Raw genomic sequence first — 19,439 nt, 5'->3', positions numbered from 1 at the left:
CCCGTAGCAGCGCATGCGGACAAGCTGCCCGCTGTGGGGACGGTGGCCGCGCTGTGCCCGCCGGGCTGGGTGCGTCGAGTCACAGAGGCCGAGCCTTCCGCGGGCACAGCGCTCGCAGCACCGTGTCCCTGCAGGGCCGGCAGCACTGTGTCGTGCCAGTGGCACCGGCGGGGCTTTGGTGAGGTGAAGGGCTGGTGCCCACGTGACAACGGGACTCGGTAGCTACCGCCACACCTCTGCCTGCCGCTGTTAAAGCACGGGTGTTACTGTCAGCGAACATTAGACATTTATTAAGGGCTCAACAGAGAGCAGAGAGAATGTTGTACTATACTATGCAAATACGACACACCTGCAGTGCCATTTGTTGAGTGGTCTTAGTGCTCTTCTCCCCCTTTACCAGACACCACTCCCATCGCCTGTCAGGAATCACAGAACGAGATGGGGTCAGGCCGAGAGGGCCCACAGTGGCTCATTGGTCCCACCTCCCTGCTCCAGCAGGGCCATCCCAGAGCACAGGGCCTTGGATTGTATCCAGAGGACTCTGGAATATCCCCTGTGAGGACAGTCTACATCCTTTCCAGGCACTCTGTTCAGTGCTGGAGCACTGCCCTGGGAAGTTCTCTGTAGGGGGAACTTCTTGGGATCAGTCCCTGCCCGTTCCTCTGATGCAGTTGCTGGAGCCCCCAAGGCAGAGCCTGGGCTCTGCTCGGAGCTCTCCCTGTCGACAGGGTCAGACAGGGATGAGGGCTTGAGCCTCTCGAGGCTGAACAGCCCCAGCTCAGCCTTCAAGGAGGGCGGTGGTGAAATGAAATGGAGCACGAGGCTCTCTAGGAAAAACAACCTAATTTGGAACACAGTAGAAGCTACTATGCAACCCTCCCTGCACTCCCACCTTCTGGCCAGCCTCATGAAAAAGCCACACGTTCTCTGGCAAATGTAAAAATCCGTAACAACTCCCTCCACTGCTCTACTTTCAACTGCTTAATGAGAGGAAAGATGCATACTTATGTCCTTACAAACAATTTGATGGCTGAAGGAATGGTTGTTAAAGTCTTTGGAATGGGTCTTAATGTCTCTACTGACATTGCCGAGCAGGTTCTTAGCAGGCCCAGGCAGTTTGGGCTCCAGTCTGCACATGGCTGAACTTTGGGGTAAAATGCCAGGTTTATGGTGGGAATATGGGGTAAGTGGTTTGGGAAGGCTGAACCTTCCTAGCAGCTCAGCCAATGGGGAAAGGAAGAGGGACACACATGGCCAGGGGTTCAGGATAAAAGGGATGCTGCGCCTCCGAAGCCTTGACAGAGAAAAGCCCGCGGGCGCGTGGCCTGGTGAACTCTCTGTCTTTATTTGAATAAAGTTGAAGGACTCCTCTGTCTCCCTTTGGACATAAGCCTCTGATGTTTGTGGATTTTCCTGACGTTAACTTTCTAAGTAATGTGTTAGGTAACCATATTATTGTAATTTAATTAGAAGCTGGGCAGAACTCATAATGCTTTTTGTCTTGGACTGCCTAAATTGCTTTGTTTTTCTTTTGAGTAAGTAAATGAAGATACAATTATGAAATTGTAACAGCGTGAAATAGATGATTCACTACATTATTAGACTGGAGGAGAGTGTGCTGCTGGTTGAGTTAATAATAGTTCATGCTCTGTCTTACAAAGTACACAATGCACAATGTTATGTGCATTCTCTGTAAAGCTGGTTTGGCCAAATGTAAGCACACAGCGTATTTCATTCTACTTATACATCACAAAATCAAATTAGTTGTTTAAAAACTTAAAATTACTTGTAACTGTGTGAGAAAGAAATTAATGGGTATTGGCTTTCACAGGGTATTATATGAATTGATATTAAATATTACAATGTTTAATATTAATGATATAAAGTGGTTGATGTTGTTACAATGGCCTAGTTGTGAGGATGGTTTTGTATGTTTTAATGTGGATTTATGAGTTTACATTGGACAGACTGTTGCTAGCCAAACCTTTAAGACATGACCTTAAAAGGAGTAGAACTCCATCCAATGATAACCTTGATGACCACAGTGACAAAGCTCCGTCAGTGCCAAAAAGAGGGACATGGGGTGGGACAGTGTAAAATCAAAATAAATATGCATAAAGCTGATGGAACACCAGGGGTAAAAAAGGCGGAGCCACCATCTTGTGCACAAGCCTCTGGCATTTGGCCACACTTCCAGCGCTGTCCCTTTTGTTTTGTGAATTTTTTTATTGTTCTCAATAAAACTTTTGTAACTCTTTGCCACTCAGGGTCATTTATAACAACTGTAAGGTTAAGTCCTAATTCTACAGCTATAGTTACTGAACTCCTGAAGGGCAGCGCTGAGAGCAATTCATCCTGTCAAATCATCTTCTCTATGTCTTTATCCTTGGCAGACAAAGAGGAAAGCAACTGAAGCATGAGGGAAAAGGAAAGGCAAAGATACAAAACTACAAAGATCAGACTCAACTCCTCTCTTGAGGCTTCTACCTTGGCTTTAATATATAATCAGACCCAAAATTCTTCACTGAGTTTGAACTGCCAACCCCCTGCTTTTTTTTCGCCACTCCAAAAGAAATCCTTCAGCTCATTTTTTGAGGCTTTTCTCACTAAAACTGGAAGGGAAAATAACTGTCCCCTATTTCTTTCAGCAGGGCAGGAAAAAGAATCAGTGGGAGTAGAAAAGACATGGGGAAAAAAAAAGTGTGGCCTCAAGCATTAGATAAATGAATTATATCAAACATTGCACGTTTTACTGTTTACAGGAGCTGCTAGAATGTTCCAAGGGAAGCACTTAAATTGTCATCTCTATATATTTGAATTTATAAAAATCACACTACATTACCTTTCTGTAATCTGTGATTTCTGTAGTGGGCAGGACATTCTGATTTTCTTTACAGTACCTGCTAACAATGCTTTTCCCACTCCAATACAATGTTCTTAAATATATCTGAGGTTTCTGGATGTCTTTCCAATAGCATATCCCTGCTCCATGTCATCATCTGTCATCCTTCTCTTCTCTTATATCCCCAAGAACTGTAAGAACTTGTGACAAAACAGCTTGTTCTGGCTGAAAGTGGCTTTTTCACTTGAAGCACCTTTCTACCAGCAGCATCAAAATCTGACAATTTGTTCAACACTTTAATTCAGAAGTAAAAATTTCAGACAACCAAATTAGCCTGCTTGTCAGAAAGCTCCTTCTGCAGTGAAAAAACAAAAACTGTGCCTCCAAGGAATTTGGCACTCCACATCCATAGAGAGAAAAGCAGGACTTCTGTTGGACATGTGTCCAGCTTTAGCCAGCACATTTCAGGAAGAATTGAGAATATCAAAGTAGCCCAGCAGGAATGACAAATGTATATAGGAGATTTGATCCAGAAGAAAGACTTGGACAGTTGGAATTGTTTACCCTAATAAGGATAAGACATATGGGAAACATGACAGCACTATGCAAATATGTATGTCAGAAAATTGACACAATGCCCTGATCTGCTTGTTTATATGGGACAGGATGACACTGAAAGGGCCTAAAGTTAACCCAAAAAATGGCCACTAGAGAGAGATGAGGAAGGGCTGGTAAAAGCTGGGGAAGCTCGAAACAGGCTGCTTGAGGCAGATGAGAATCTCTGCTGCTGGAGGATTATAAGGCCACTTGAAAACATGGTGAAGGGTTTTGTAGTGAGTCTGATCTCTGTATTTTACTCTTTGCTGGTGTGCTGAATGGATTGCAGGGTCCCATCAGGGTCCCCTCCTGCCCAGTTCTGATTCTGAGCTGGCTGTGTTGTAAATGACACTCAGGTGACAGAACAGATCCCTGCTGATCTGAGGTGAGTGGAGCAGGTTCTGATGGGATGTTTCCCTGAAGCTTGGTGCTCATATTCACTTACTTCCTTCACTGCTTCCTGACTGGGAACCAGAAATGCTAATTTTCCAGGAAGATACTGGATAGTGTTCTTCCCAAAGTTATGCTCAATTTTCGAATTCAGCTTTGTTTTGGATCTTCAGTTTACTTTTGAAAAGAGGGAACATGTCCCACAAGTGGTCATTTTCTTTATACTTCAAGTCATAATGTCAAGATGCAAATTACTGTGAAGTATGGAGTAGACATAAATTCTGTGCTAACTCTCCATCCTTTCTGTTGCAAAGGTCTCTTTTTATTTTCCAGTCTCTTTGCTACATTTACTTTCTTCCCTTGTCTGACCTGTTTCTATGAGAGAGAGCTTTTACCCACCTCCCTTCCCTCTCCTTCCACAAAGTCTTTGTTAGCTGCTTTTCTGTAACCTTTCTGCATGTTGCTGGACACCTTCATCCCTTTCCATCCATGCATTCTCTCTCCAGCCCAACATTTACTACCCTGTTCTGTGCCATCTTTATTAGTTATGATATAATCTAATACTTCATGATAAGAGAGACTAATTTGTTTTCGATGTAATCTAGACCAGACCTTGGGAAAAAATGCAGTAAAGTGTTAATAATAACTGTAATGTGTAGCAGATTACCATCCCTGGCACAGAATAGTCTCAGTTAAATAGAACCACACAAGTATGGAATAGCTGAGTCTGGATGGGCCTCTGGAAATTCTCCAGTCCAAGCACCACATTCAGCAGACCCATGCCTTGTTTTTTGTGATAGCTTCTGCAATACTGGGGTTTGTAAAACAGTTCTGATCACAGTTTTCTGAGAGCTACAGAAGAATGTCAGTTAGTTTTTATCTAAAAGGGTATGCTGAAGTATCCTTTAGTTTAGCTGATTTGGGAGCTAGAACAAAGATTATCTGCAAATAAAATTAATGAAACTGAATAATGGTAATGAACTGAGAACAGAAGTTCAGGGAAAATTGGTGATGCATAATGAGATAATGCTTTGTGATGATGCATAATAAGATAATGCAGAAAAAATATAGCAAATTACAATAGGCAAAAAGAAATCTCACTCTTCTGTCAACCAGGGATTCAACTGTGAAAGAATTTCTGAGAAACTTTAGTAGCTTAACACAAATGCAATCTTAAAATACTTCTTATTAGAATCCTCATTTGAAACAACACCATGCACACACTGTAGAGTTAGGAGGATCTTTTTCATATTCATGTGAGTAATAACTTGATGTTTGCTTACATATATATTTAGAAAGAACATCTTGTACCTCTGCAGCTAACACCTTTCCTGCACATTGAAAGGAGTATTTGGCTTATTCTGTAGCACTTGCATATTGAATCCTTCCATAGGCCTTGCAGGAATGCACTGGGGACTGCAGCAGCCTTTTGGTGGCAGGTGTGACCAGCATGTGAGACAGTGCCAGCTGGGCACAGAGAACAGGCAAAGCCATTGACCCTGTCACTAATTACTTCAGCCTCAACCACACGAGCACCACACAGATGCAGTGGATGTAGCTGATGATGGAGAGGCTTTGAAGCACCTGTCACTTCCCCAAGCCCAGCCCTCTGGCTGCACCTTTGATCTGTGTTATCAGCAAGAAACATCACAAATGACAGCAGGGACAGAGTTTTGTTGGCACATGTCCCACAGAGGAAAGTGGGACAATTTCTCTCTGGAAGAGATTACAGGAATAAAAGTGAAATATCTGGCTATTGTCTATTTCCAGTCCATCTGCCGATACCGGTGAGGAGGTCTCTGGGAACTGTCCTGCGTCACCTTGGTCAGTTAGTCCTGACACCCACAGTTTATTCACACATAAATATCTGAGCCTCCACAATGTTATAAAAATAAGGAGCTTGGTCTGGGGGTGAATCAGTTAATTTCTGGACAATGCATCCCTTCAATCACATGGACTATTATTGTATTATCACAAGGACAACAGAAAAACGTAGTAAAATTTTAGCAAACCTTTCATTTTAAAAACAGGTGGGAGGATACTGACTAAATGGTTCATTTTAAGCTGTACAGAAAAAGGGTGCTTGGTCCCAGTAGATTACAGGCTTAAGCAACATAATTTCTAACATCAAAATTATCCCCTTGCTATTTTGGAGTGAGTAACTCACCTTAATTTGTTTTTCCTTCTCTTTTTCCTCTTCCTTGAGCCATTTTCTCTAAGACCATACCTTTATCAGGAAGAAAATGTGTCGCCCACAACATCTCAGGAAAAGGCTCAAAGGTGCCCTGTGGTGGTTGTACACTGAGAGGACAAGGAAAGTGGTGTTAGGTGCAACAGGTGCAGGCAGGAAATGGGGGGTTTAAAACTTGCTGTGTTCTGCAACATAATATCCTGTAGCTGGGAACTTCCAAGCATTTTTGACAGCTGGGTTTCCATGGAAATAAGTACAAAAAGACTCCAGCTATTTTAAGAACTTAAAAGAAAGGATGCCGGAAGGTTATGGATAGATAATACATATGGGGGAAATCAGTACATTTTTGGACAATTCATATAGTTCAGTTTATGTCTTTTGCTCATACTGCCTGTACCAACTTAACTGGACAACAGCAGAGAGGGTAGAGAAATGTGCCTAGTTGGGCAAGAGGGAGTCAGACTCAGGGATGTCAGAAAAAGTAGCAGCTTGTGTTCAGTTCTGCTTTCATGTGGTTCAAGACAAGGGCAGTAAAACCAATAGAGATCATCTTAGAGGCTTTGTGACAGAAATTAAAAATTAAATATAACAAACAGAAGCACCAGACTTATTTGCTCAATTCAATTTTCTGATATTCACATCTGCCAAGCTCCCACAGCTGTTGTTACCACTTCTACCATCCCCAGGCACAGCCAGTCTGGGCTCAGAGACAAGTACTGTGTAGTGTCTCACCACTTGTCCCACTTCTCCACTCCATGTCTAAGCCGCTCACCTGAGAAGACTCTCATCCAGAGAGGCTTCAGAAAGCTCTTTACAGAGCCTTCTTTTGAACACTGTCCACTTGCACAAAGCCTGGTGGCATTTGCCACCATTCCATCAGACTGTCTTTGGAACCCCAAGTGGGTAGGCAATCCATTTTTAGCATAGGAATAGGAATGTATTTTTTTTCTGCTGGAAACTTGGAAGAGAGCTGCTTTCCTTCCCCAGCAACATGCCTTTCTAAAGGACAGACCAAATTAAGTACCTGGATAGATTTTTATGCCTTAGCAAGTCCAGTGTTCTCAAAATCTGTTCATCTGCAAATCTGTGCACAATTTAAGCAGCATTCTCAATCAGGAGAATGTTTACATAGGAAGCTATATTTGTTTTATATCCAGCTTTTAGTTTCTAGACTTCAGGGATTTTTTTTTTTACAGTTTAGGGAGTTAAGGATAAAACAAAAAAATGTGAGCTTATCTCATTGTTGAGAAGATATTTTTTTTTATAGAAAGCTCATCCCATTTCTATCTCCACACATAGAAGAACACAGCCCAGAATTACTGAGAGCTGATCTAACTCTCTGTATTGGACAGAAAGCTCACCTGCTCCAGGGAGGTTTTACTCGGTGGCCACACAAGTTCTTCTGCCACCTGGAAAGGTGAAATGCTCCTCAGGGCCAGCAAAATACCACAGCTACTGAATTATGGTGATTACACAGAGAGAGTTCTGCTGAATAAAGCAAGAGGAATGTAAGCTCATGATCTCTCTTGCTGATTTGTATGTTGTAGAGCCAGGTGCTTCAGTACTGATGCCTTGAAACTCCAACCTGCATAGCAAAAAATCATCTTTTCTTGAAAGGTTTCTACCTACACGTTGCCCTCTTCCACCCATTCTCACAAGCCTGTGCTTGACCCATTCTCCTCCAGTAAAATTGTACCTTTACCTCCAGTAAAACTGTACCTTTTCTACATTCACACAATTAGTAACTGTACCTGCTCACAGGTTCTGTAGTTTTCAAAGCAGCTATATCCACAGAAGGTCTGTGCAGACAGACAGATGCATTCTCAGTTGTCTGTATCGTGCCTTCCCTGCTCTCTTTGGTGCCTTTGGTGTTTTCTCTGGGCAGGGACTACTCTCACTGAGCAAGCTGGTGTAACACTCACCTAAAGCTGAATCATGTGACAGGCAGTTCTGAATTTTCAATAAAGAATGACCAGAAAGATGACTATTTTATTATTTCTAAGTAACCAACATGGAAACAATAACAGTGATTAAGTCACAATAGGCTTAGTCTAATAGTAACCACAGCATTAATACTTAACACGAATATAACAGAAATTACGAGTATGTTAACATTATTCATTCTCAGTGAACAAAAGTGTACAGTAAGGTCAGCATTAGTCTATTAAGAATGCTCCAAAACCAGCTGGCCAGTGTCCTCCAAAGCAGAGTGCTTGCTGCCAGGCAGGCTGGGGTGCTGCTATCTGCCCCTGCAGGCAGTTTTACTCCTGGGCTCCCATGGGCCCTTCCTCTTCCCCTGTTTCTGCCTGTGGTTCTGGTGTTTCCCTCTGTTTTCTGGGCTATCAAAGCAGGGCTTGCTTGAAGGAAAAGGAGCCGCAGTGCCATGGGCTGGCCCTCACTTGCTGTGTCCCCTGGGTGGTGCAGGGATGCAGCCCTGAGCTCCAGGCAAGGCTGGCTCCACTGAGGGTGTGTGACCTGCATCAGTATCTGCTATTCAGACTCTTTCCCCACCCTCCCTGACCTCCTTGCTCCATAGATAGGACATGCTTTTGGAGCTGTACCGCTTTTAAGATGCTTTCTTTTACACTCTTTAATAGGAATCCTGTAACACAAAATACAAACCTTGCTTTTGTAGGAAGGATTTTTTTTTTCAATGCACCCTTTCCATCTCCTAGTCCTTGTACCGTACTATCCTCTTTTCCAAAACATTTACTAATGCATGTACTTGGCCACCCACCTTTACATGGAAGTACCAAAGTGACACTCAAAAGAATAACTTGCATTTGGTATTGTGGTCCTGGCCCCTCTTGGTCTGAGCAACATAGGATAAGCTTCTCAGCTAGAACATTTTCATAATCACAGGGAGGGCTGCACCCTCAAAAATAAAATTCCTCAGTCTTTTTTAGAACCAGACTAGAGGACATCAGTGTGAACAAAGCAGTAGTCTCCAGCGTTCTTCCCATCAGGATTCCTCCTAGAGTACCACCAGCTGCTGTGTCATGTTCACTGTAGAGACAAGAGAAGACATCAGCTTGTATATTGTCCATTCTACAAGTTGTGATGGAGATGGAAAAGAAAAAACCCTACAGTCTGCTCAAGTGGGCTTTTTCTCCCAAATGCACTTGCTAAGGCCTCCCCTACTCCTCATACAGCTCTTGTGTTCTGTTGAAAAAAATCCAAAAAACAACACAGAACTAAACAAACTACAACAAATAAACCCACCAGCCCAGGAAAGTATATGTCTGATTATTTCTGTAGAGGGTTCAGTAGTGGTTTTGGACACACTGTTCTAAGTTGCTAAGTGTTTACCACTAACTACTAACTACTTTTAATCATCTGTTTATTACAGCAAAGCCCATTGCCCAATACTACAGATTTGTGCTGTCTGGCCAGGATCAACCACTTTCAGGAACAGCACAGTATGGCCAAAACAAGACATAGCAACATACTGACTATTTGCATTCCTCTTCTGGACCACCAGGCTTAAACAGTCCAAGGCCATAGTTTCACAACATGCCATCCTCTGCAGCAATTCTGCTTTAGGATATTCCCTGGCACCCCTTGCTCTGCAAGCCCTGTAGGTTTGTGGGACAGCACTGAGCTTGGATAGGAGTGAGGACTTAGTGACTGAGCACTAGTACTCCAGTGGCAGTGCCATCTCCCACCCCGTTCATTCCCCGAGTAACACACCGGTGTAGTTGTCCTGCTGACCGGGCCCTCCTCCAGCCGGTGCTTCCCGGAGTGTGGCAGCTCTGAACTGTCCCGATAATCGCGGCCCTTGGAGTTCTGCATGTCCAACACTGCCCGGCTCTTGGAGGGAAGGGGTGGCTTGTTCTGCTGTCCCTGGATGCTCAGGCTGACTTCAGGCCTTGATGGCTTCACGAGTTTTTTGAGTGGTGCCGAGTTTTCCAGTGGTGTTGTCATCTTTGGTTTGCCTTGACTCTTTTCCCCTGTATTCTTTTCTTCCAACTGGCAGGATGAAGTGTAGGACCGGAATCGCTGTGTGGGCACCAGGAAAGGTGGTGATGGCTGTTTGCCAGAGGCCTTGCTGCACTCAGGCTCCTGTGGCTTTGTGAGATGACAGCTCTGCTCAGGCAGTGGTGGCTGCTCTTTGCGCAAGGCTTTGGGATACTCCTGCTCTTTCTTGGGGGCCACCTTGCCCTTGGAGCCCATGGAGCCATACAGTGGGTTCTCAAACATCTCTGGCCTTTGCTGCCCCTCCTCCTGCAGCACAGGCTCTGCTGTGGATTTCCCCAGGTCAGACGGCCTACAGTCATGGAAATAGGGTGAAAAGGAAACTTGTGAAGAGCAGGCAAGAGAGTCACTGACTGATTTAGAGAGGACATGTATAGTAATTGACTATGAGCAAATTAAACTGACTGCCTGAAGGGGCAGCAGGAAAACAATTAAACATGGGGAGAGAGAACAAAACTGTGTTTAACAGAGAGAACAGAAGTGAGTTTTACTTTGTTTAATCATTAGTAACATGATAGCAGAGAGCAGATATGCATAACATTGTGTAAACTCCATTGTGTAAACTGCTAGGTTGCAGTCCTGTCAAAGTGATGCTTGGCTTCTTTTTAAACACAGATAAACTACCGAGCCAAACTGTGCCAGGTCCTTTGATGACTCTGCAACACACACAAATCTGAATTTGAATATTAATCTTCAGATCTCACAGAGAGGATGGAAATGGTAGTCTAGAGGCTTAAAATAAGAGCTCACATTATACTGTGGCATTTTGCAACTAGGTCAATCTCTTCTTGCAGCATGGTATTCCTAAGGAAGGGATGAATTTCCTTAATACACCCAAATGCACAGTGTAAGAGTAATAGGTCTGCAGGGTGAGGCAATCCATGTGCATTCCCAGCAGTGCCCTTTGAGCTGCAGCTCAGCCTGGAATGACAGCACAGCCGTGCAATGGGACACAGCAAGTCCTATGGGTTTGGGTCACTCGACCTGATTTGGCCAGGCTTTCATCTGCCAAGTACTTAAAAATCAGCCACAATATCACTGAGCAGAGTGGAATGGAGGTGAGTGGCACATGTTCTTTGGGTGTCTTCAAATTAGTTGTGTTCCATGTCTCAAGCTCTTCTCTGGCAGTCAGCGCATGCCAGAGCAGAGAGCTCAGCCATGATGGAGCACTGCCAGGTACAGAACAGACCCCAGCAGTGCTGGCAGCTCTGACTACCGTGAATTTGGACTTCCAGAGTGCCACACCCATTTACCAGGGGGCTTCATCCCAGCTCAGAGAGCAGCTGTCTCTTGGATGTGAAGAGGTCTGTAACAAGGACACAGATTGCACACATGCACTAGGGTGAAGTAGCCTTGTCACCTCACTAAGCTGGGAAGGGATGGGATATTTTCAGTTGCCAGACAGAAATTCTGCATCAAGGCTTGTGATAGAGGCAGCACATGGAGTCTAGCTTCTGCAGCAGCTGGACACTTGTATCATGCCAGCAGAAATTCAGTGAAAGTACTTCACGTATAACACACAAAGGACCTTTCCTTCCTATCCAGGGGAAGGGTCTGTGCCACATTCCCCCCTTTTCTTCTTTGTTATTACAGTCAACTTTGTAAACTTCTCCTTCTCTTCTTTTGGTAGAGAATTAAACCTATATATCAGGTTGAGACAACAGGTTCAGGAGTCTTGGAGAAGACTCCAAGGAGTCTTCGCTGCAGCCTTCCAGTGCCTAAAGGGGACTGACACAAAGGAAGGAGAGTGCAGACAGTGACAATACAAGGGGGAAGTTTTAAAATAGAAGAGGAGAGATTTAGGTTAGATGTTAGAAAGAAAGGTTCTGAGGCCCTGGCACAGGGAAGCTGTGGCTGCCCCATCCCTGGAAGTGTCCAAGGCAGATTGCATTGGGGTTGAAGCACCCTGGGATAGTGAAAGATGTCCCTACCCGTGACAGGGGGTGGAATGAGATAAGCTTTAAGGTCCATTCCAATCTAAACCATTCTATGATTCTAAGATTCCATTATTTAATTGTAAGTTTAACTCATTATCTTTGGCTTTCCTTTCACAAAAGTCTGAGGAACTGCTACACTAGTTTTCTTTGAGTATGAGATGTCTGTACTTGTGACCTTCACTTATCTTTCTCATTCTAGAGATAAAATATGTTAAGAATATGCTGCACCTTGGACTCTCTAAACAGATAATGAAACAGTGACTGTGCAGAATGACAGGAGAGAGGAGCCCAACCTCAGCGCAAAACTCAAACACTCACTGGTACTCTTGACTCCAATTACAAATGCTTCTGCTTGCTGTAGGCTGGAGGGATGGTTTTGGAGATAGAGGTGACAAGGAGGGTGATGTGGAGGATGAGTGACTTTGCCCCATTAGGGAGGTGCTCTCTTTGGACTGCTGCTCATAGTTCCAGAGGGAAGGTGCCTGCTCTGATGAAGGTGTCTGCTTAAGCTGGCAGGTTGCAGAGGGCTGCTGAGAGAAGGAAGCCATGCCCAGGTAGTTGGGGTTGCTGATGTCTGTGGGGGTGGACCTGCTCAAGAGAAGAAATATTGTTAGGGAGGCACATGCACAAATATGTTTGGGGTTTTTTGTCTCCTTGCCAGCTACAAAGGAGTTAGTACCCACTGACTGCTTAGATTCAATACTACCTGCCTTTTTTTTTTTTACCTTTTTTTTTTTTTTTTTTTGGGTCACTGTAGCTTCAGAATCAGGGGAAAAGTGGGAGTCCTGTTAGTGCCTCACTCCCCTTGGTCACTGGAGAGGAAGCAGCTGGGTCAAGACAACCTCCCCCACCCCCCAAAATAGTTCCTGTGGCTGTAGCAGATGCTTCCCTTTCCAGGCTGCAGAGAGCACTCAGCTTCTGTAGCCACATATAGGGGCTGTCATGGGTTTCTGGGCCCAGCCAGAGGCTGCCTGCAGGGAAAAGCCCCATTGAAAGAAGGTGAAAGGACAGCCTTACTCTGACTCATGATATGACTCTTGGAAAGGAAAAGCCAGGCAGTTTGAGCATAGCTTCCCACCCCAAGCTGTCAGAGGTAAGGTGGCAAGGTTACCGTAAAATATCCTCCTTTCCCAGGCTGTCTGGAGAAGTGACAGCACTCCCCCAGTAGCGAGCGATGGCTGCTGCCTCTCTGGCCATCAGATGAGTAGATTTTGACTTTCTGTTGGAAATAAACAGAATTTTATGAATGCATAAAATCTGGCTTTTGAATGCATTCTCAGCTTTTGAAGCTTTGGGCACAGGAGCATTGACCAATGCTAACCAGAGAGCCACAAAGCAGCTTCCCAGTGCTCAGCACACCTGTTGATGTGGCTATCACAGCAAACCCAAATTTGCATATATAGTGCCAGCCATTTTCCTGGAACTCACTTACCCACTTGCCCTTTACCTGTTAGCTGGATCCCAGTCTTTGTTAGGCTCTAAATTGCTGATGTTCTTTGGTTTCTGACCAGTGATTTCATCACGTTCAATCTTGACAAAATCTGAAGGAAGGAAGGAAGGGGCACACATATCTTCAGTGTCTGTCTGCTCAAGATTTCTGTGTTCCTGTGTTCATTAAGGCATCACTTTTTGTCCATTAAGGCATCTCTTTTTGTCCAGTGTAAAACTGTCCATCAGAGTGATGGACAGTTTTAAACTGTTGTTGCTGTTATGTTTTCAACTACTCACTAATACATGTCATGTCTTGTTGACAGAGGAAGAAATGTGTCTTGAAATACAAAGGTCATGATTCACCAAACAGCCACATACAGTCATTTTATTATGGAGGATAATTGTAAATATCATGAATAATTGTAAATGGCTGCTTCTGTACTCTGAACGAGAACAACAGATAGCAAGGTGAAAAAAGCAAAGTTTGTGATCTTCTAGCTAAGAAACTGCTCATTGAGAGCCTGACATACTCTTTGCTCCCCAGGATGACTGGAGCAAGGAGAGCTTGGAATGGAGTGTGCTGTATCACAAGTGGAAGTAAGGGATCCCCATTCAATAAAACCAGTGTGGGTGACAGACAGGGGGCTCTCTCAGCCTGCTCAATTTACTTGAATGATGAAAAACCCCATGGAATCCAATTGTTCTATCTTCCTGAAAGAGTAGAGGTATGCTCCTGAGAGCTAACCATACTCACACCTCCTTGCACTCAGCATCAAAAGCATTCTCTGTGACTACAGGCACTGCAGAGATAATTTTCAATCCTTGACAGTTATGAGAAATCTTTTGAGGTGAGCATTGCAGAGATATGATGTTCCTTACCATACAGTTTCTCTCTCTGTTTTCCTTGTGATGTTTGTAACTTGATTTCACCTTGGAAGATCCCCGTTTTCTCTCCATGGTGTGTGAGCACAGTATGGATAGGAGCTAAGGATTCTGTTGCTTCTATTCGCAAGGCAATGCAGCCTTCCCCTAAAAGCCAACAGGGAGACAATGAGGCTGCGACTGAAAAACGAAGCACTGAAATGTTTTGTGCCATCTACTACCAATGCACTGACTGGTATGTAATTACTGCTTTGGATCACAGTAAGGAGCATATCTCCTGAGAAATTAGGGCCATTTATTTCACTTCATGTGTGTGTGAAGGATTTGGGCACAGGTAATCAAAGTTACCTGTGTTAACTTCAGGGTTCTGAGCTTCCACTCCTGGTAAGGAAAACATGAGCCTATGGCTGCTATTGCTGTTAATAGGATTTAGGCAAAGAGCATTCTGTGGACAGGATTTCATTCTCTGGCTGGTGACAATCTGGGAGTCACAAGCACAGCCAAATTTTTGTAGCCAGGAGAAATGCCTCAAGTAAGTGCAAGTGAAGCAGGATTTCTATGTTCTGATTAAATGCATTTAAACATGCTGACTCCTGATTTAGTTCCTGTAAAGGACTTTCTTTTTAAACCACAGCTCTTTCAGAGCTGGTAAAGCTCACACAGGTTGTTGCTTTGAGTTCATATTCCTTTAATCATAATTACTTCACAAAATATTGCCCAGAGTGAATGTATATTTCTGTGTATGTTGAGTTCTAAATCAGAGATGTTCAGTCTATAGGAGTTACTTCTAGTCTCTCCCACTCTTTCAGTAGTTTGGAAGAATCTAAGTAGATTTTGACTCATCCAGAACTTTAGAGCTAAGCACTTACCATAAGATTCATCACTGTCTGACGACTTAATGCTGATCAGGATATGTTGATCCAGTAGGTATTCCGGGTCTGAAATAATTGGAGTCAGCTGCAAAGACAAGTTAAGGTGGGTCAATACAACACATGGTTGACAGGAGCACACTTCTCCCTGGGACTCAGTCCCAAATGAGGAAAATCCTGCTGGATAAACCCATGAGGGTATCATGTCACCTCCAGGATCAGCCTCTGATAATATCTGGATATCTGTGGTAGAAGGCTGCACTATTTGAGTCCCAACATAGCAAATGGAATGCTGCGAATCTGACACTCATGGGATGAGCTGCAGTTTTCTCCTGTAGTCCAGGACTGAAAACTGCCTGAGAAGGAAGGCATCTGGACTGTGATTACAGTCTGCTCCTGAAAAATCTGCCTGGCTGTTGTTGCAATCACTTATTGTAGAGCCTTTCCCCAGCTTCTCAGTGTAAGGCACTCTTTCCAAGTCAGCACTTCTGGGCTATTTAGAAGGGTATTGACATGGATATTTGCTCCAAATCCAGGAGCTCCTGTAGTTCTTTCAACTCCCACCATGCCAAGAAATGAAGAACAGCTCTGATCTCAAGGACAGGACTTGTGTCTGACACTGATACTCAGAATACAGCTTCTGGACACTGATGTTCTTTTTAACACAGGTAAAAAAATACTTAATCAACTTTTCTAAAATATACCAAGTTTTATCTGACCAGGCAAAGAAACTCCAGGGCAGAGTTACTCTTTAAGATGTTTTATTTTCCATTTAAAACTAAGAAAAATGGTCCTGCTCAAACCAGCAAAATGTTCTCTAAAAAGATGAGAAAAAAGTCATGGTCCTGAATGGCATAATCACATCAGCAAAATTCTTCATAGACATGTAAGTACACTGACATGAAAGTCCTTTCCTGCTTACAACATACTCTGTTTAGCCTAAGCTCATCCTGCATTCTTACGGTCCATTTAAGTGTAAACAAGACCACAACAATGTTCCTGAAAGTAGTATTTATGGAAGTAAAAGACCTAAGGTTGCTTATGGGATCAAAGTGGAAGCTTCTCCTCCATACAAATATGGAGGTATTGTCCCAGTTTACCTTTGGAAGTGCCTCGACGAACTTTACCACAAGCTCCCCTTCATTTCCATCCTCATTTTCTCCTTCCTGGCTCTTTACAAAGCCTGAAAAGGGAAAAGAAAGGAGTTTACCAGGAGAGAGACAGCAAGCACTGGGCTACAAATCCTCTTCACTATGTCTCTAAAAAGCCTACAAGTATTTTCCTACTTGGATGCAAATTTTAAAAGTATTAAGAAGCTTAAAGTCTGAGCTTTGGATGAATTTTTACACCGTAAATTTGCAAATGGTTTTGCTAGAGCATTGTTAAATGGTTTCATTTTGCAGTTAAACTTGGCACTGAGGAGATCAGTGCATACATGGACCGGAGGATAAGAACATGACAGCTCTTCCTACGCCACTCAAGATAGCATACTTTTGAAATTCTAATTTAAGATTTGTAATACACTGTTTCCATAGAAATTTATGCAAATTTTGCTACAGCCAAAAAATAATCTTTTATGGAACTGTCTTTGACACAGCGCTCTGACATGCGATAATGTGATGAAGCATCCACCAAAGGCTTGCTGTCCCACTTACAAGAGCAGTTCTGTGATGGGAGATTGCTTTAAAAAACCCACAGCAAGGGCATGTAGGCTTGTGTTACATAAACAGCTGAGACTCAGCCCCACAGCATGGGCACAGGCAGTGAAATCTGTGGTGCTGCAGGGTACACAGTCCCACTTATAAAGTCACATCACTAGCATTCTTTTCCCTTTCAGTTGATCCTCTGACTTATTTTTTGTTAAACCAGGTTAATTCAATTATTTAAAATTATTTTTTGCTAGGATAATGCAGATGCTTCATTTTGAAATTACCTGATCATTTGTAGCAGGCACAATTAGAAATTTAATCAGTCATGTCTTTACTATGTAAGCATTTTCTGTGTGATAAGCAAGATATATATGTTTCCCATCAAGAAAGGAATTATCAGACTGACAAACAAGGTGGAAAAACCGTTGGAAGGCTACATGTCTAAGCATGAATTACAGCTACCTTGGCTGTGGGGTTTGGACTGCATTGCTGATAGGATAGAATGTCTTGCAAACTACACCAAATCTTTAGGACATCCTTTTTTATGCATTGTAACTAATGGTCCACATAGCTATTTTTTCAGATCAAAGAAAGAAGAAGGAGAACTAATCCAAACATGCAGAAAACTTTGACAGAAACAATAAAGATGGGCAAACCCATACTTTCTAAGCAGCTAGAATGAAACTCAATGTAGAACTTGGTCTGGGACTTGGTCTTCAGAGTAGCATAGCAGTGCAGGAACTCTATCTCCCCTTGGGAATCTGTGTATTTGGAGTCTAGGAAAGAGGAAGAGAAAATAATGTCACTTTCAGTAGGAGATAAAGAGAGGGCATTTTTGAGTGGACTCTTAAAGAATCAGCTTTTTCTCTCAGCATATACAAAGCAATGCATTCTGTATCCAAGGTGAAGATGGCACACATGCACCCAACCTGACTGACCGTTCTTGGAAACAAACTGTGAGGTGACTCCCACTTCAAAGGTGGCAAACACAGGACTGTGGTCACTTGTCATGATGTCAGTGGTGCAGCCTGCCAGGAGAAAGGGAGGATGGTTACTGCCCTGCTCCAGGGAGATCATTGCCAAAGAAATATTTTCAGTAATTTTCCAGAAAACGTAACAGTCTCTCTGGTAACTGTCTCTAGTCAAAAGTGTTTCTCTACATAAACTCCTGTCAGTACATATGAATGTAACTCTTCTGTCAGGATACAGAAAGATTTGGTTAAGGGACACCATTTTACTGTACTGTTTTGTAGATGACTGTCAGTGTTAGATTCCTCTAGTACAAAAAGCCCTTACAGGCTTCCTGGTTATCTCTGCAACATGAACAGCTAAGTATAGCTCTAATATGGCAGGAAATCACACAAGAGTAGACTGGTCCTATACTTCAATGTTACAAAGCAACTTCTGGCCCAAAGTTAACAGCAGGTGACCAAGGCCTGATTGGATCTAAACACACACAGAGTCCCAGCAAACCCAGTCATTCCAGAGAGGCCAATTCAACCCCACACCTCAGCATCATGGGCTTTGTGATCAGATCAGCCTGCTTCATCCCTGAGAGACTTTCACAGCCCTGCTCCCAATCTACACATAAGAAACCATGAACAGCATACTCAGATGCTCAGTCCTATGTATAGTTAATGACGTTTCAGGAACTGGTATTTGAGTCTTTTATTAAACAGGTTTTGTGGGCTTTTTCTCTTCCCTGAACTGCACTTCAGTGATGCTTCTCAGCAGGAAAGGGAACAGGCTCTTGGTACCACACAGTTCTTCTGGAATATGATTTGATACAAGAGATGTGTTTGCAGCTCCAGTCTCTGCAGACTGGACTGTGCACACAGGGTCTGTCCTGCTGGCACTCACTGTCAGGAGTTCCTGGTAGCGACTGCACAGGAAAAGTGGTGGTTGCTGCCAAGAAATAACTGGTGTAAAATGATCCTACAGCATGGTCTAAAGTTGGACAGCTGCAACTGTCCAGGTGGTGTTCTGCATATAAAAGAATAACAGAATGAATTCCCAGCCTGTAAGGTTACAGGCAGAGATTTTGGATCCCCTCTTCCTCATTTAACATCAGGTCCCTCTATGCTGAGTGCCTGGCAGTGCAGGGAGATCCTACAGACTCTGTTCTGAATCATTTCCGTTTCAGACTGGTTGCCTTGCTATCGACAATCTGTTCTCCACCCACCATAGGACTGACACACAACGTGCACCATGGGGTAGGATTTCCAGAGCACTCGATCACACCAGGATGGCAAGTTGTACTTCATCTGCAAACCAAAGCAGAAGTAATGTCAAGAAGAATGGAAAGGGCCAGTTTACAAAAGAACAGGAAATTCATTCACCCAAGCACCATATATATGTGTCAAGTCTTTTTGTTTATATTGACTCCTTTCAAAACACAAGGGCAGCAAACACAGGGAGTGGTTTAGGTCACTTTCTTCTGCAGGAGTTGCTGTCACAGCTGTGCCACATACCTCTGAAGGGAAATCAGTTTTAACCTACCCCTGTAGCTTTTTGCTTGGTGTAAACATACTTCTCCCGGGTGCCTCTCTCAAAACGGTAGGTTGGAGCAAAAGTAATCTCCTCTTCCTCTAAAACAGGGAAAGAACTTGGTTACATCTTGGGCATTGGGAACCCTCAACTGGGCAAGAGAGCCACTGCCCTGTACACCCTGCCCCT

The 19,439-nt window shown here is 43.6% G+C and overlaps 1 protein-coding gene across 3 annotated transcripts in view; it reads right to left on the bottom strand.

Moving 5' to 3' along the window:
* Positions 1-7,989: 7,989 nt before the first annotated feature.
* Positions 7,990-19,439, bottom strand: part of INPP5D (inositol polyphosphate-5-phosphatase D) — a 56,498-nt gene continuing 45,048 nt past the window's right edge. For all 3 annotated transcript variants that reach the window (XM_071437400.1, XM_071437399.1, XM_071437401.1), the window contains 12 exons: positions 19,263-19,351; positions 18,946-19,027; positions 17,702-17,791; positions 17,426-17,539; positions 16,215-16,297; positions 15,115-15,202; positions 14,243-14,392; positions 13,380-13,473; positions 13,044-13,151; positions 12,251-12,520; positions 9,711-10,287; positions 7,990-9,026 (listed from right to left, as the gene is read on the bottom strand). In XM_071437400.1, coding sequence (XP_071293501.1) covers positions 9,024-9,026; positions 9,711-10,287; positions 12,251-12,520; positions 13,044-13,151; positions 13,380-13,473; positions 14,243-14,392; positions 15,115-15,202; positions 16,215-16,297; positions 17,426-17,539; positions 17,702-17,791; positions 18,946-19,027; positions 19,263-19,351 — 1,748 coding nt within the window. In that variant the 3' untranslated portion in view covers positions 7,990-9,023. The remainder of the gene's footprint in view (positions 9,027-9,710; positions 10,288-12,250; positions 12,521-13,043; positions 13,152-13,379; positions 13,474-14,242; positions 14,393-15,114; positions 15,203-16,214; positions 16,298-17,425; positions 17,540-17,701; positions 17,792-18,945; positions 19,028-19,262; positions 19,352-19,439) is intronic.

Source organism: Agelaius tricolor, unplaced genomic scaffold (genome assembly GCF_023055355.1).
Source record: "Agelaius tricolor isolate 1412-34295 unplaced genomic scaffold, bAgeTri1.0.p SCAF_12, whole genome shotgun sequence".
NCBI classification, from domain to species: Eukaryota; Metazoa; Chordata; class Aves; order Passeriformes; family Icteridae; genus Agelaius; species Agelaius tricolor.
Note: the sequence above shows the minus strand (reverse complement) of the source record. Positions and strands in the feature narration are given on the sequence as shown.